General features: G+C 37.7%; 2 protein-coding genes across 12 annotated transcripts; one reads left to right on the top strand and one right to left on the bottom strand.

Annotated features, from left to right (window-relative positions):
- Window positions 1-115: 115 nt before the first annotated feature.
- Window positions 116-8,790, bottom strand: LOC117540080 (TLC domain-containing protein 2-like). 11 transcript variants are annotated; one of them, XM_034206522.1, is made up of 8 exons: window positions 5,694-7,643; window positions 4,687-4,796; window positions 3,573-3,829; window positions 3,414-3,496; window positions 2,743-2,825; window positions 2,389-2,493; window positions 1,185-1,384; window positions 116-636 (listed from the first exon to the last, which is right to left on the bottom strand). In XM_034206522.1, the coding sequence occupies exons 3-8, from the start codon at window positions 3,749-3,751 to the stop codon at window positions 438-440; spliced, it is 849 nt and encodes a 282-aa protein (XP_034062413.1). In that variant the 5' UTR covers window positions 3,752-3,829; window positions 4,687-4,796; window positions 5,694-7,643; the 3' UTR covers window positions 116-437. The 11 variants fall into 11 exon arrangements, with proteins under 11 accessions (XP_034062413.1, XP_034062416.1, XP_034062414.1 ...); XM_034206525.1 differs by having other exon boundaries at window positions 4,687-4,763; XM_034206523.1 differs by having other exon boundaries at window positions 3,573-4,796; window positions 5,694-5,785; window positions 7,331-7,643.
- Window positions 2,781-15,759, top strand: LOC117540076 (apoptosis-inducing factor 3). The gene is made up of 19 exons (XM_034206515.1): window positions 2,781-2,799; window positions 5,378-5,468; window positions 5,699-5,808; window positions 6,046-6,155; window positions 6,244-6,288; window positions 10,021-10,102; window positions 10,575-10,687; window positions 10,769-10,855; window positions 10,977-11,068; window positions 11,329-11,459; window positions 11,569-11,684; window positions 11,778-11,849; window positions 11,981-12,044; window positions 12,355-12,431; window positions 13,006-13,123; window positions 13,570-13,668; window positions 13,875-13,950; window positions 14,065-14,169; window positions 15,348-15,759. The coding sequence occupies exons 1-19, from the start codon at window positions 2,781-2,783 to the stop codon at window positions 15,424-15,426; spliced, it is 1,686 nt and encodes a 561-aa protein (XP_034062406.1). The 3' UTR covers window positions 15,427-15,759.
- Window positions 15,760-16,095: the final 336 nt, after the last annotated feature.

Here is a 16,095-nt window from a genome sequence, read left to right as displayed (position 1 = left end):
ACAAAAATTAAGCAATATTTTGAAGTACGCGGTAACTAAAGTCAAGAGACAATTAAATAGAAAATAAATATCCTTAGTTAACCAAATGTAAACAAAAAAGAGAATGTAAATACAATTTAAGTTATTCAAGTTATTTAGTGGTTTATTGAATCCACACTCAAAGAAAAACATCACATGAAATGCTGAAGTTATGTAATAAAATTAGATGAAAAGTCAACATTTTAGGCATAATTGTTTTTGAGTCTACATTAGAGCTTAAAGCAGCTCTTGTGTGATTATTTTGTATGTCTAATTCCACAAAAGACGTGATATGCTATGCTTCACTTTTTACTATAATGATGAACATTATAAGTAAGAACATAATAAGTCTGTGGTCAGGCCCGTCACGAGGTAGAAAACTGGACTGGAGTCATTTTGGATCAGAGAACTGTCTCCCTCTAAAGGTCCCCGCTGGTGTTGTGTGTGTTGCTGATGAAGTCGGCCCTGATCAGTCTGTACAGCAGCACCACGTTCATGATGGAGATGAGGCTCAGGCCCGTTGCTCCCATCGTCAGGACGAAGCGAGGCATGTGTTCACTGTGAGCTACCAGCCAGCGGGTCATCCAGCCCACCGTGCAGACACGAAACACAAACATCCTGCAGTGAGACAAAGAAGCTGTGAAGACCTTTTTAACAAATGCTTTTAATAAACGACATTACTCGTGAAATGTGCAATGAAAGGCAGCTCCTGATATGTTACGTTGGACAGAGCCTGGGTTTTTATGAAAATGTGATTTCATATATTATTTTTAATAGTAGATTTTAGACACGCAAACCAGAAGCAAATGTCTGCTTTTTGGATGCAAAAAGGAAACATGTCACAGAACAGGCAAATACAAATATGAACCTGAAAGTTAGCATACTATGTCCTCTTTACATGTTATTTATATAAAAGAGCAGCTGCAATAGGATATTCATTTAGTACATTTAGCATATGACAGGCCATTCCTTTTCTAATGAAAATTACAACACACGCTAATCTGATTCTCATGTGAGCAGATGTTCGCATGTTACATATTTAAATGTAAAGGTTGAAATTTGAAAGGATTTTGAAGGAACTTTCAATTATTCACATATGAACCATTATCCACAAAGATGTTTCATTTCTACTTGTGTGAAACCAGCAGAGGAGATGCAGCACTTACGTTGCCAGGGTGAGCCAGCTGGTCACGCTGTAGGTCACAGACGGGCGAGGGGTGGTGGTGTCCGTCCTGTTCCTCCGTCCTGACAGGAGGAGGAGCTGTCGGATGTGAAGGAAGACCGAGTTGATCTCAATCAGCAACGACACCACACAGTAACCCACGTAGAGGCGGGACGTCAGGGCCAAACCGAAACAGGACAGCACCTGAGAGGAGAGTTTTAAACAAAGACACACATTAAGAGACATGCAGCAACATTTTTTTATTTAAGTAAGACAAATAAAGGTTTCTTAAGATCAGTTTTAGTGACTCATAGTTCTGCAGAGTTTGTTCTTAGTTTAACAGTGTGTTGAAATGTATTTAAATGGTTTATATTATGTAATAATGTTGAAATGAAAGTAAATCGCTTATTAATTCATCATTATACATTGTAATAATAATTTAGAAGTACAGGTTACAGGTTGCCAAGTTACACAAATTACACTTGGCTGGCTTCATATTCCATCTCTATAATTCAGCAGAAAGTCCTCTGACGTTGAACATTTTTGTTGTGACTTTTGTTGTGTAGCCAAGACTTTTTAGATTTGATTTTTGGCAACCATAAAGTCCTATGACTTATCAGAAACCCCCCCCACTCAACACTCGCAGACATTAAACTGTAAAGAATGAGTGGTGATCAGGATGTAGAGATAAATGCTTTTACTACCTCTCCTCATAAATATAGCTAATGAAAAGAGATGCACTGCAAAGGAAGACACATCAGCAAACACACACACCGGTCTTATGTTGAACAATGTTGAGACACTGAAGTCACACACACAATAAAGCAGCGAGCGGTTTTACTGCTGCAGGTGAATGAGGACTTGACCTCTGCCGCCTCGGAGATTAAACTGTCACACGGATCAAGGCTGAACACCTGCAGCTTCAAACAGAGGTGAAGGATGAGTGTGCGATTTCGTTCACTGACCTCAGCGTTATCACAACACAGATATGAAAGGGCTGGAGACATTAAGAAGAAGTAAACCACAATGTAAAGTGACTCCATTACATGTAAAGTACTCCAAGTTTAACTAAATAAATAAATAATCACATGAAAAAAGAATGAATTAATTACTTTTACACTTCATAAACAGCATAATGATGTCCAATGCAAGTCAAGTACGACAAAACACACAAGTTTCTTTGGCCGAATGCAGTATCTCCAAATTACCTGAATTATGCAGTCGAACTGAAATCGTTGGTTTATATTCAGGTTTTGAGTCATTCTTGCAGCATTTTTGTATTTGGTTGTGTTTTCTGTATTAGCAGCATGTTTCTGTAGGAGTGTGCATTGGGAAATCTTTGCTTTGGGATTTTTTCATTTGCAATATGAACTCTCTGCGACAAATGTACACACACACACACACACACACACACACACACACACACACACACACACACACACACACACACACACACACACACACACACACACACACACACACACACACACACACACACACACACACACACACACACACACACACACACACACACACACACACACACACACACACAGTATTACCGCTGAGTGGTGGAGGAGCACCTCCCAGGACTGTTTACATGGCCGATTCAAGGCCACGTCCAAGAGGTCATGGATAAAATAACCTAAGAGAGGAGGAAGCAAAAGCATCATCTTTATATTCATTCACAAAACACCATGAAATGTCAAAAACATTCACTGTTTAGTTTGAGCATTGTTCGAACTGTATTAATACATCTTACAGAAATTAGGTTTAGGTGGGTGAAATTGTTCAAATATTTATAATTTCCACACTTATATTTTGTTACTTTTTTACAGTTGGGACCTGGTATGGTCAGCATATGATTTGTAGTGAGGAAAAATATCTTTGACTCGATACAATCCAGTAACAGATTGTAGCATGATCTAGATGTCCTTGTTGTAAAACACTTAAATATAAAGCCTATTTATACTTTGTTTATTCAGAAAGTCATATTCATTTGGAGTTCTCATTTGTATTTGAGACGTGTGTACAGAGAATCTAAAAAATAAATGACAATGATAAAGAATATTGTAATAAAACAGCAATAATTAAATATACTTAGGCAACATACAGACAACAGCATGACACATTGAAAATACATTGTGGATTTAATTTCCTGTATAATTCTCATTGGGTGAAATTACTTATTGTCTTCTAAAGTGTGAATGTGTGGATATTTGTGTTTTGTCACCTGTAGACACAGCTACAAGACTGTGAGAGAGCAAGGAGTGACGGGAGATTAGGTCCTCCAACAACTGAGGTTGAAGGTAGAAGCTGCATAGTGAGAGAGAGAAAACACATGAAATACAAAATATTTATAGCTCCAACACTTATAACTGTCTGTACGCACCATAAAACAGCCCATGCTCCACTCAGCGAGCTGTGAGCTAGAGAGGTGCTGATGTTCCTCCACCTCCACGACTTGTTCAGCGCCTGCTCCGGTGTTGGCAGGAATCTTAGGATCGTGTTCAGCAGTTTGAAAGAACAAACAGATCCTGCGACTACCAGAAGTGTTGACTTTAAATCCATAATCGAGAACCTGGAGTCTATAGTTCACTTTAAATCCCAGGTCCTCATGTGTTCAGGACATATTTCAGCTGCAACACACTTTGGAGAGGGAGAGAAACACGCTGCTGAAGTCTTTCACACAAACACACACAAACACACACTGCCCTTTAACACACTGCCCTCACTTGAAGTGACAATCTGATCACAGGTCGCGGTCACACAACGACATGACATCAAGGCACAATTCGCTCCCTGTCCCAACACATACAAAACCTACCAACTATTTATTTGCTCCACTAATCTAAAACAAACATACATAGATGCCTCAAAACGACTAAAATAAGAAACAGGTCTCCATGCGTAAAAGGCCATTTCTGCAACCCCAGGCAACCATGCCATCTAATTTAACAGTTATCTAATAGACCATCAATTATCATATCAAACCATTAAACAAAGACACTGCAATAACTGTAAAAGCTATACATAACTTACTCATTAATGCAATGAGAAAATGAACTAAGGGACCTGTGACATAAAGCGTAACTTAAGTACTGTTCGCCTTCTTCTTATTTTGGGATTTTATTTTTATTTTTGAGTATTACCGGTTAATTTATTCGTCACAGGCAAATATTGTACTTTGTATTCTATTACTTGTATATATTATTATTATTATTGTTATTGAATAATAATAAATGGTGCATTTTTCCAAAATGGGTCGATGGGCAAAATGTGTGCTATTACTTTTGGTACTTTATACTTTGACGATATTACTTTTAAATGCATTACTTTTAACTTTAGAACATGTAATGAATATTTCAATTCTGGTACTAAAGTTAGAAATTATATTTTTTTCCACCATTTCACAGTAACGCACAAAAGTAAATCATTTTAAAATCTTGAGCTTTGCAGTGATGAATCTTGAAACTTGAAACGATGTGTGAATGACAGTCGGCTACCTCTAGTTTTGTAAGTTATGCTTTGTTGCCGGTCCATTCAGTGTCGGCTGCCTCGTCAGCCTTTCTGTTTGCTTCCGCTGTGAAACACAAAGCACCAGCGATGCCTTTCTCTGCAACAACAACAACAGGGCTGAACATGACCACTGACATCACACCAACTGTTCATTCACCGGAGTCCCAAAAGTTACTTTTTGCTTGATTTTTTCTCGTCTTAGGCTTTCAAACCCCCTAGAAACGTCCACTTTTTACACTTTGTTTCCCAGGATCAAGGGATGAGGGTTGGGGATGGACCGGTTGCCGTGGAAACTGACTTCTACTATCCCATCATTGAGCTGATGTGCAGGAAATGAATTGGACTGTTGCAAAACAAAAACCATCTCTGAACAGAGCATCCGCGTCACTGTGAATTTCTCTGGAGGTTTGTGTTTCTTCGTGGGGTTAACGCTGAATCAGAGATATGTCTGGGAACAAAACATGTGAGTAAACTGTCTCAATATCTATTTATTTCAATAACAGTCAGGTGTTTTTATCCATCTTTCACTTAATTTAACAGCAGTCTAATCACTGGGTGTCTGAAATGAAAGTAATGATCTTTATCAAGGGAAAACTACATTTAAAACTGTAGTCGGTTATAACTTATTTGAAATGTGTGTGCATGTGTGTGTCTATTCATGCATGTGTGTGTTAGCAGCCCGTGAAGAGCTTCCGGACTCTGATCCAGAGGACTCATCAGAGGAGCTGACGGAGGTGGTGTGTCTAGAGTCGGACCTGAAGGATGGACAGTAAGGAGGAGAAAACCGTTTTTTATAATATATATATATATATATATATATATATATATATGTCTTTCAGAGGAAATAAAATGTATCACACCTTTAACTTAAGCATGAGTGCAAATACCACAGTGTAAAAGCATTCCTGCATTAAAATTCATTAGAAAGACGTTTCAGCAGGAAAAGGTCCCCTAAGTGTGTGTGTGTGTGTGTGTGTGTGTGTGTGTGTGTTACCTCAGGATGATGGAGGTGGAAGTGGGAAACCACAGTGTGCTGTTGACACGCAATGAAGGCAGATACAGCGCCATTGGTCACCAGTGTACACACTATGGAGCTCCACTCAGCAAAGGTAAAGAGGCACATCCACATAGATTTAGTATTTCACTATTGTCCCTTGATTCACACATGACTCTTTGAGGATGGGATGCTTTCATCTGTGGAAGCTGTATGTTGCCATTTAGACAGACACAACAGTTATATGTAAAGCCCTAGTGTACATTTTAAAATACAGCCTTTTCACACATGTTGTATATTTATTCTTCTTAAATAATTGCTTTCTTTCCTAACACTGTCATTGTGCGGTCAGGATTTATTTCAGGCAACACAGTGCGCTGCCCGTGGCATGGAGCCTGTTTTAACATCCATACAGGGGACCTGGAGGAATACCCTGGCATGGACTGTTTACCGTGCCACAAGGTACAAACCACACAGACATATAGCATCTATTAGGGGACTGCTGTCATTTTAATGTAAATAAACATGTATTTTTGTTCCTCTTTTTAAGGTCAAAATTCAAAACAAAAAAGTGTATGTGTCTATTAACAAAAAGGTAAGTAGATTTACTTTTCTTTTTCAGTTGGTGTCATAGTGGTCCTCACAATTGCAACTTGACTTTTTCCAATATGGAAAGTAGGGATGCCAGAAACTGACCATGATCAAATTCGAAAATCGGACAGCCCTGGCGAATATTAATCGATTATTCGTCGCCAGCATTAGTCTATATTTTGGTTGAAACTAAGCCAGGGAAAAAAAGAAAAACATAAGTAATAACACAAAAATCTATAAATAAAATCGAATTCAAAAAAATAATTTTCGATTATGGAGACTGTAACGAATATTCGAAAAATCGAATAATCGCTGGCATCCCTAATGGAAAGGAGGGAGCACATCATGATAAGGTGTTGTGATGGCTAATAATTGTGTGTTATCCTGAATTACAATGTAACAATGGTGCAAATTAAAAACATTTTAAACCATCAGCTGCTATACAAACTCCCTCTCAAATCAGAACAAGAGGAATTAATATGTGGGTTAGAAACTATCTAACAGGGGGAAAGAAAACTCTTGTAATGATTCTGCGACCAACAAAAGCTATTTAAGTATTCTCCTTCTTTACTTTTCCAGTTGATTTTGCAAAATAACCCACTCTATTCTCAAGTTAAGCTAATTGTACATATGCTGGGAATAAAACAAGTTCAACACACCTCAATTAGGCCTAGTTAGTTGCTAACTAAAAAACATGGGCTGAGAGTTTGAAACCCACTGTAGCCAAAGTTGTCAAAACGATGTCGAATTACAAATTATTGTTAAGACGTAGACTACAAATGTTACCTTCGTAAAAACAAAAACGTAGTAGGCTATTGTGAGTTTGCGATGTCTTGTGAGTTTACAATAACGATAAATATAATAATGTTGCTTGAAATTCAGAGCTTTCCAAAGCACCCTAAATGCACCATGATTTCAGGGAACGCGATAAACAAGGACAAGAAGACGTCAAACTTCACCTTTTACAGTCACACTGACACAAATCTATGTTTTTGAAAAAGTATTTCACCAAAACAAACCTAAACAAGCAGAGTTTGGCTACTTACGGTTCTACAGTAGTCACATTAGATGAGGGCCAGGCTGCAGTCGAATTGTCAGTTTGACTTTAGGAACCTTCCTAACGGAGTGAAATGACCCGGAAGTACCTCAGTGGTAGCCATGATAAGAGCCGTTAAAATTCTCTAGAATCAGGGGTGTCAAACTCAAGGCCCGGGGGCCAAATCCGGACTGCGACTTCATTCTTTGCAAGTGCTTGCAAAGAATATAATAGACAATACAATTCAAGGCTTTTATTGTCATATGTACATAGCTACATGTGTAGTTATGACAATGAACATCTTAGGCCACAGGCTCCTCAAACAGTGCAACACAATCAAAAATAATAATAGTGCAAGTAAATGAAATAAAATATAATATAATAAAAATAGTGCAGAATAGTCTATGTAAAAGTAATTGGAATATTGATAAGTTGCAAACAGATGAATGTGATGGATGTTCTTTCAAAAGTTTTGATATAATTGTTGAATATTTGCTTTCAATGATGTGCCCTAGACTTCTGCTTTCAGACGTAGTTATTTATGAAGTTATTACCAGAACTGATAATAATCCAATGCAGAGCAAATAATATAATATAATACATTATTTAATATATATTTATATATGTATATTTATATAGTCTTAAAGTTACAACCGGCCCCTTTGAGTGCAACCATAATGCTAACGTGGCCCGCGATGAAATTGAGTTTGACACCCCTGCTCTAGATGATAGGAAAGGAGGTTTGAAACTTCCTTTATAACCTCCTTTAGCTCAGGAAACAGTGGGTTGCGTTCCGATAATCCAAAAATTAGCTCCTAAATTCTAACCCTATCTCCTATTCCTTGACCTCTGAGTGAAACGTCACTGCGGTGCTTAGAGAATCTGAATGCACTTTCACTATCCGACGTGTTTATGATGCGCCAGCGGACGTCATGAATGTGCGTCTGCTGCTGTGGGGAAACTACAGTTTTCTATACAGCGGACTACAACATGGATGTATAATAAGAATGAGGGACTACTGTAAACTCATCTAGAGACTCTGCACCGTGCTCTGATGCTGTTGCTTTATGCTTTATGAACGTGGACAACAGAGAAACATATTCTTCATGACCAAAGTTGGAATTGAAATAAAAAAGGAAAGTGAAACTTATGCTCGTCACCCTCTCCCTCCGGTCCACATCAATACAAATGATCCCAATACGTATGATTGTATGAACTATTAAAAGATCTTAAAATAAATACAAATGTATTTATTATAAACGTTAGTCCTTAACATCTATCACTGTGTATATCACCATTCAAACATCTTTTAAAAGTTGAACAACCCCACACAGCTCAGTGAAATGTTGACTTTATTTGATCATTTCAGTAAAAACTAACATTCATATTTCTCTTTTTGATTATAATACTGATGAACGTTCAAAACAAAGCACTTTGGCAACTTACCACATACGTTTTAAAATGCGTAATAAGCACCGTAACTTTCATGATATCATTTCTCCCATTATCGTTTGTGTCCGTGAACGGCCGACTGTTGAGTGACGGCAAATGCTGCGGCTGCAATGCATTGTGGGGCAGCATTTTCTCCTCTCCTTTCGGTTAGGGAGGTCCAGTGGTTCCTAAACTAAAGGAGGTTATAAAGGAAGTTTGAAACTTCCTTTCCTTTCATTTGGAGAATTTGAACGGCACTTATCATGGCTGCCAGTGACGTACTTCCGGGTCATTTCACTTGGTTAGGAAGGTTCCTAAGCTAAATGGACTATTGGAATGGGCCCCTGGACCTTCCTTTATGAAAGGAGAAAATACTGCCCCACAATGCTTTGCGGCGGCAGCATTTGCCGTCACACAACATTCGGCTGTTCACGAAAACAACCGATTATGACCAATAAATTAGTATCATGAAAGTTACGGTGCTTATTAAGCATTTTAAAACTGATGTGGTAACTTGCCAAAGTGCTTTGTTTTGAACGTTCATCACTATAATAATCTAATAATCAAAAGGAGAAATATGAACGTTACTGTTTTACTGAAATGATCAAATAAAGTCAACATTTCACAGTCTTTACTGAGCTGTGTGGGGTTTCTTAAACTTTTAAAATAAATAACTTTAATGGAAAGTGACCGTAGATAGATTACTTTAGTTGCAATTTGGTGCTTTATATATATATTTTAAAAAAACACCTTGAATTTCTTGGGGGGGCGCGGGGCTCCGTTGGCGGGGCGCCAAGACAATGGTAGGGGAAACACTGGGCTTTATGAATGCATTACATCATTTTATTTTGCTCACACACATTTTTAGATATCTCATTAAGAACTGGGCCTTGCATTATCTTCTTGTTTCGTATGAAGCTCTACAATCATATATTAAAAATATATATATTATATTCATTGTGTTTATTAGGCTAACTTTTCAATGTTTAGGGAGGTTAAGGGTTATTTGTAACGTGGCTATTTGGATAGTGTGTTAAAGTTAAACTCCCAGAAAATAGTCAACATGTAATCAGCAAACATGGCATGAACAATCGTCTGAGTTTAACTTTAGGAATCGTTTTTATAAATGGTGTACCTTTTTCTTTGAATTGTCTGATGTAGTAAATAATAGAAGAAGACATTTAGTCTAAAAGTCACCCTTTTTATTTGCAATGATAATAATAGGTATTGTCATTGATGACTTTAAGTTGTGTTTTCTACATGTTTCAGACCCTCAGGCAAGAAAAAAGAGTAAAGAGTATGGGGGCTTTGGTACCAGGAGTTAATCAGACTGTGCTGCTGCTGGGAGGAGGTGAGTGTGGCCGGCTCCAATTGATTATACAGCTCTGGAAAATAATTAATACACTACTGCACTTATCTGGTTTTACTCATTTGTTTGGTATGTCTTTGAGTAAAATGTACTTGTTTGACAATCATTTTGTCATTTAGAGAATTAATCTAGCAGAAAATTAAAACTCGTGAAAAAAAGCGTTTTCTAATAAACCGAAAAATGCAAATAAACAAGTTTATATTCATAAAAAAACAAAAACAATACTGATGTTTTAACCCATTAAGAGTTCAGAGGGTGTCATTAGTATTGTTGTTTTAAAAATGAATACAAACTTTTATTTTAAACTATTCAAACTAAATTCTAAAACACTAATTTAAAATATAAAATATATAAATCTCTGAATAAAAATCGTGGTATTTGGAATGTTGTGAGTAGTTAACAGAATAAAACAAACGGATCTCAGTGTGTGATGGTGTTTTAACTGTAAGAGCAGGAGCTGCGTCACTGATCTGCGCTGAGACTCTGCGGCAGGAACACTTTGGAGGCAGAATCATCATGGTCACCAGAGACGAACTTTTACCTTACGACAAAACACGACTCAGCAAGGTGATGCAGAGTGAATGACACAATACAAACACCAACATTGAAGTGATGAATTGGTGTGTATTAACTACCATCTTGTTACAGGTAATGAATGTACAGAGCGACAGTATTCTGCTGAGGAGGATGGAGTTCTACCATCAGTACGACATCGAGGTGTGGCTCCGGAAAGAAGTGAGTTCACTTTCTGTGTCCTGTCTATCTAAATATGAATTGGTTCAGTTGTTTGTTAAATCGACCTAATACAGTCTACCCTCAGTACTGGTGGTATTTTTGATCTGTCCATATATTACAGGCAGTGTCACTGGACACAGACAAGAAGACAGTCACATTTGATGAAGGTTTAGTCCAGAGCTATGACCAGCTCCTCATCTCAACAGGCTGCAGGTACACACACACACACACACACACACACACACACACACACACACACACACACACACACACACACACACACACACACACACACACACACACACACACACACACACACACACACAATCATCTTAAATATAAAATATTGAAATTACTTGTTGATGACCAACAGCGGTTTGCTGCCTGTATACAGTGTATGAATTAGTCATTGCTGCAGCACTTCTACCCTGCACTGTGCTGCTTATAATCAGATGTATGGCCTTTTCCTTTAGAGCGAAGGCTCTGGATGTGCCTGGCACGAAGTTGGACAACATCAAGATGTTAGAGACACCAGAGGACGCTCGGCAAATCCACGCAGCCTGTCTGGGTCACAACGTCGCCCTTGTGGGAACTTCTTTTGTCGGTACTGTGTTGGAAGTGTGACAAATATGTTTTACATATTATTACAACAACAAATACATGATTTGTGTTTATTGGGGGGTTTTCATTTAAATATTCTCACATTTTTCCAGGTATGGAAGTTGCATCTTATTTAATAAACAAAGCCTCCAGTATCACAGTGATCGGCAGCAGTGAGCTGCCGTACCAGAACACACTGGGACGGGAAGTTGGCAAAGTTACCATGACGGTAAGAATACTGTAACAAAGAGGAAGAGATATTGTATCCTCACATTACATCTATTTTAAGCTACTTTAATTGTAACTCGTGTTGTTCTTGCAGATGCTGTCAGAGAAAAATGTGAAGTTTTACATGAATGACAATGTGACGGAGATCAAAGGTGTGGATGGCAAGGTAAAGTTGAATAGCACACATTTATTTTATCACTCCAACATCAGGACAATAAGAAACATCAAGTTTATTATGAAAATGTAAACAATGTTGGTTATTTCTCTCCTCTTTTTCATTGTCCTTTCTTCCTCAAGGTGAAGGAGGTTGTGCTTAAAAGTGGAAAAGTTATTCCAGCAGATGTTTTGATTGTTTGTATTGGTAAGTGCAATGCAGACATTTATGTGATTTTACCTTTATAAACGTACCTTATAACATCTTAAACATTCAAGTTGCTAAGCTAAGCTAGCTGGTGTAGCTTCATATTAACAGGACAGATGAGTGATATCTGTCTTTTCTTTTAAACATCTACCAAAAATCAGCTTTCCTGATTCAAATAAAAACGTTATGTTATGCATTTATAGCACACAAACAGCAGTGATATATTTAATTTGTCAGAGCAATAAACTGCTCAACAACACTAACAGTATTCCTAAAAAACCCTTGTCTTTTTTCTTTCTTCTTTCACAAGGCATCAAAGCAAACTCTGAGTTTCTGCGGAGCAGCAAAATACATCTGGACCCAAACAACTTTGTAACAGTCGACAAGGTCAGCTGATAACCTCATTTTCACATGATTATCTCAATCTGTTTCCAAACACATAACCTATTATTACCTGTTATTTTTTCATAACTCTGGTATTTTGTTGAGAGAGATTTACTTTCTCAATGTTAGACTTAACTATGAGTTTTTGGGGCCAGGCTAAAGGGATGAGCCGAAGATCTTTTTTAATTTTGCCTTTCAAGTATATGCTTAAAATGTCGAGAATAAAGTTGAATGTTTAGTATTAGTGCCAGGCATTGGACAAAATAATTCAGAAAAGTAAGATTTATTGTTTTTTTACATTATTTACAATAGTCAAACTACAAGCTCATATACTGGACTGGACTGTTAGTCTAATCCTTGACATTTCTTCTTCATTATCATCCTGCAAAATAAAAAAATCTTCTTCTTATATCAAAAGTTTTTCCTCATCTAATTTGTTTCCCTTATGTCTAGCCTTAACGCTCTTACGGTCGCAGGATCTCAAACATAACAGAAGTGTTATTTAAAATGTATTTCCTCACATAAATCAGTATATTGTGCACCATTAACTATCTCTGTCTGCATCTCCCTCCTGCAGCACATGCACACCAACATCCCCAGTGTGTACTGTGGAGGCGACCTGGCCACCTTCCCTCTGGCGATGGCCAAAAACCGCATGGTCAACATCGGACACTGGCAGATGGCACAAGCACACGGTAATATGGAAACAATGTAAATGTTGATGCCAAGTCGTAGAAGACTGACTTTAACTGTGAGTAGATCTAACCTACAGCCAGACAGATAGTATCTTGTCTAGTTGTAATTCCAGGTAAGGCGAGACAATACTGGCATTAGCATTGTTTTTTTAAATTGGAGTTTGAGCTTTTGCTTTTCATAACACCTTTTCATATTTTTGGGAAATAACTATCCAAAACACACATCAAAGTGTTTTTTTTAAATAATTGTTCTATGTGCATTGGAAGATTTCTCATCAATTCACAGAACATTTGAATAAGATAATACCTTATTTTCTAACCTAAACAAACAATTTCAGATAACTTATACAAAAAAGTATTGTATTAATATATGTGACCAACAGTTAATAATGATATCAAGCCAGCTGCAGTGTCCCTCATTAATGCCAAAAATACTTGTTGTGCAGGGAGGATAGCAGCTTTGAACATGCTGGATAAACAGACTGAACTCAACTCAGTTCCTTTTTACTGGACCGTCCTACTGGGTAAAACCATCCGATATGCAGGTGGGCAAGTATTATCATGTATAGATATTTTCTTTGTTTTATATTTACTTCTTCCTCACTAACTTGACTTTAAAATAAACCGTGACAAATGCTTTATAAGTTGCTTTGGATAAAGAGTTGCATTCAATGAATCCAACCGTGATACATTTCTGATGTATCTGCTTAACAATGTTAAATGTCACTCCTTTTTTTCTGGTTGTGTGCAGGCTATGGGGAGGGATACACTGACATTGTAATAAAAGGAAAGTTTGAGGACAAGAAGTTCCTGGGATTGTACATGAAGTAAGTTAAGCTGCTGATGTTTACAAAAAACATCTGTAACTGGAAACATAGAACTCCTTTAATGAATTAATGTTCAAATATATGTTTAATGAAGAAACAAAATGTAACCTGTAGGAATGATGAGGTCATAGCAGCAGTGAGCCTAAACTACGACCCCGCGGTGTCTGCAGTAGCCGAGAGGTTCACAGCAGGAAAAGTCATCACGAGGGAAGAGGCTGAGTAAGTGCAATGTTTCTCATGTTGTCCATCTTTGAATAATACCATCCAAAAAGCATATTATAATGTTCAAGGACCTCAAATTGTTTCCACTGCCCCAAAATGGCAAAAAAATATCCTAAATTGGCGTAATGTGTTTGCTTGTGTGTAAAGCCTATTTTTATTGCTTCTTTTATACCGTCATTGATTGCTGACAAGCTCACGAGCTAACGGAGGCTCGGTGCATCAACAAATGCTTTAGTAGCAATAGACTTTTCCAGCAATGTTAGTTAAAAACAAGCCACTGAGTCTGTTGCAGGCCACATTTTGGCCTTTGTTGTAGCTCAAAACTGACATCCATAGCAGAGTTTGTCCTAATTTTAAACCAGTGCACCTGCAAATTAATTCCATACATTATATGTTATGTTCACCTAAAAAAGTTAGGCACAACATGATCAAAGAAAAAAAATGTTATTGTCTTAACAGCCATCTTGATTCTTAATTGGGCCACGAGAGTTTCTTGAATAAGATTATTTGTTTGAGTGGGGACAGGGTGACACTTATTTTAAGCATAAAATCAGATACTTAGCTTCGGGACACAACTTAGATAACCATAAATGAGATGGAAAATGATGTCTGTACGTAGTCATGCTTTATATAGAATTCAAATCTCTCTTCTCTTACTTCGGTCAAACATGTTACCTTCTCGTCCTCACCTAAGTGGAACATACCACCTGCCCAGGTAAATACAGGGGGAGGTCAATTAAGCAAGCATCCAAATCCCACTAAATAGTGAACATACAAATAATAAAATATCTATAAATTCCTCCTGACATCTCAACCTATAACCAACAAAATATAAGAGAATGTTATTGACTGCAGAACTATCTCACCCACTTTCCTACATATTAACAGTGCCCTGCTGCTGCCTGCAGAGAAGACAGAATTAGGCACAACTTGTTTTCACTTTCCTTGCTTGAGCAGCTGATCCATCCCAACCAATTGGCAGAACAGCAACAAACAAATCAAATCAATCCAAAAACCAACCAACAAGCCTGACTTTCTTTTATGTGCCTTAATTGATATCTCAAATGAGTGGCGGTATCAGACTGAAATGACAAGTAAGCAGATACAAAACACTGTAAACAGGAACAGGGTAGTAAAAAGTAAGAAAGACAATCTTTTGTTCCTTTCTCTGACAGATCAGATGACCTGAGCTGGCTGCAGGTGCCTCGATCCACACGGTCCGCCCCTCTCAACACGTCATCTTTAGAATGTTGATATGCAGTCAGAACGTCATTCATCTGTCTCTTCGTCACCGCCACTCTCCCAAAGGACAGAGAGTAAGAAGAGCTGGAGTCAAGTGTTTGTACCAGAAGAGAAATACAATCCAACAACCCACAGTGAACTTTATATTTACAGTGTTAAAGTATTTGATTTAAACTGTATATGTCAGGTGAGGGGGACTCCACCATGAAAACAACAGATACCTCAGATTGATGCAGCTTTTAGGACTTATTTTATAATATTCATTTTTTTATTTTCATTTTGTATTATTATTTCTTTAGTTTTTATTTTATTTCATGGTCTTCGAGGGGATTTCAGTGACAGTCCTGAGACATCATATTCAAGATGCCTTACTAAGTGTTCACTTGTCATATAAATCGATAAAATTTATTATTGATAAAAGGCCATTTACTTGGCTGCTGGATAAACACAAGTGGCCTTAACAGAGCAGTGTACGTGGTCCGGTCAGTGAGTCTGAGGGGGGGATTATGAGAACAGAGGGTGAGTGCCCGTCTCTTTGAAGCAGAGATGCTGAAATAAGCAACGGTAACAAAACACACCGACAGAGAACAAAAGGCCTTCGACAGACAGAACACAAATGCAGTGTGACAAAACCTTCACAAAAGAAATGCTGCGTTTTTCCCTCTTTCCCTCTCTGTCTCA

Source organism: Gymnodraco acuticeps, unplaced genomic scaffold (assembly GCF_902827175.1).
Source record: "Gymnodraco acuticeps unplaced genomic scaffold, fGymAcu1.1, whole genome shotgun sequence".
Taxonomy (NCBI): Eukaryota; Metazoa; Chordata; class Actinopteri; order Perciformes; family Bathydraconidae; genus Gymnodraco; species Gymnodraco acuticeps.
The sequence above is the reverse complement of the archived record's forward strand: the minus strand, read 5'-3'. Positions and strand labels throughout refer to the sequence as shown.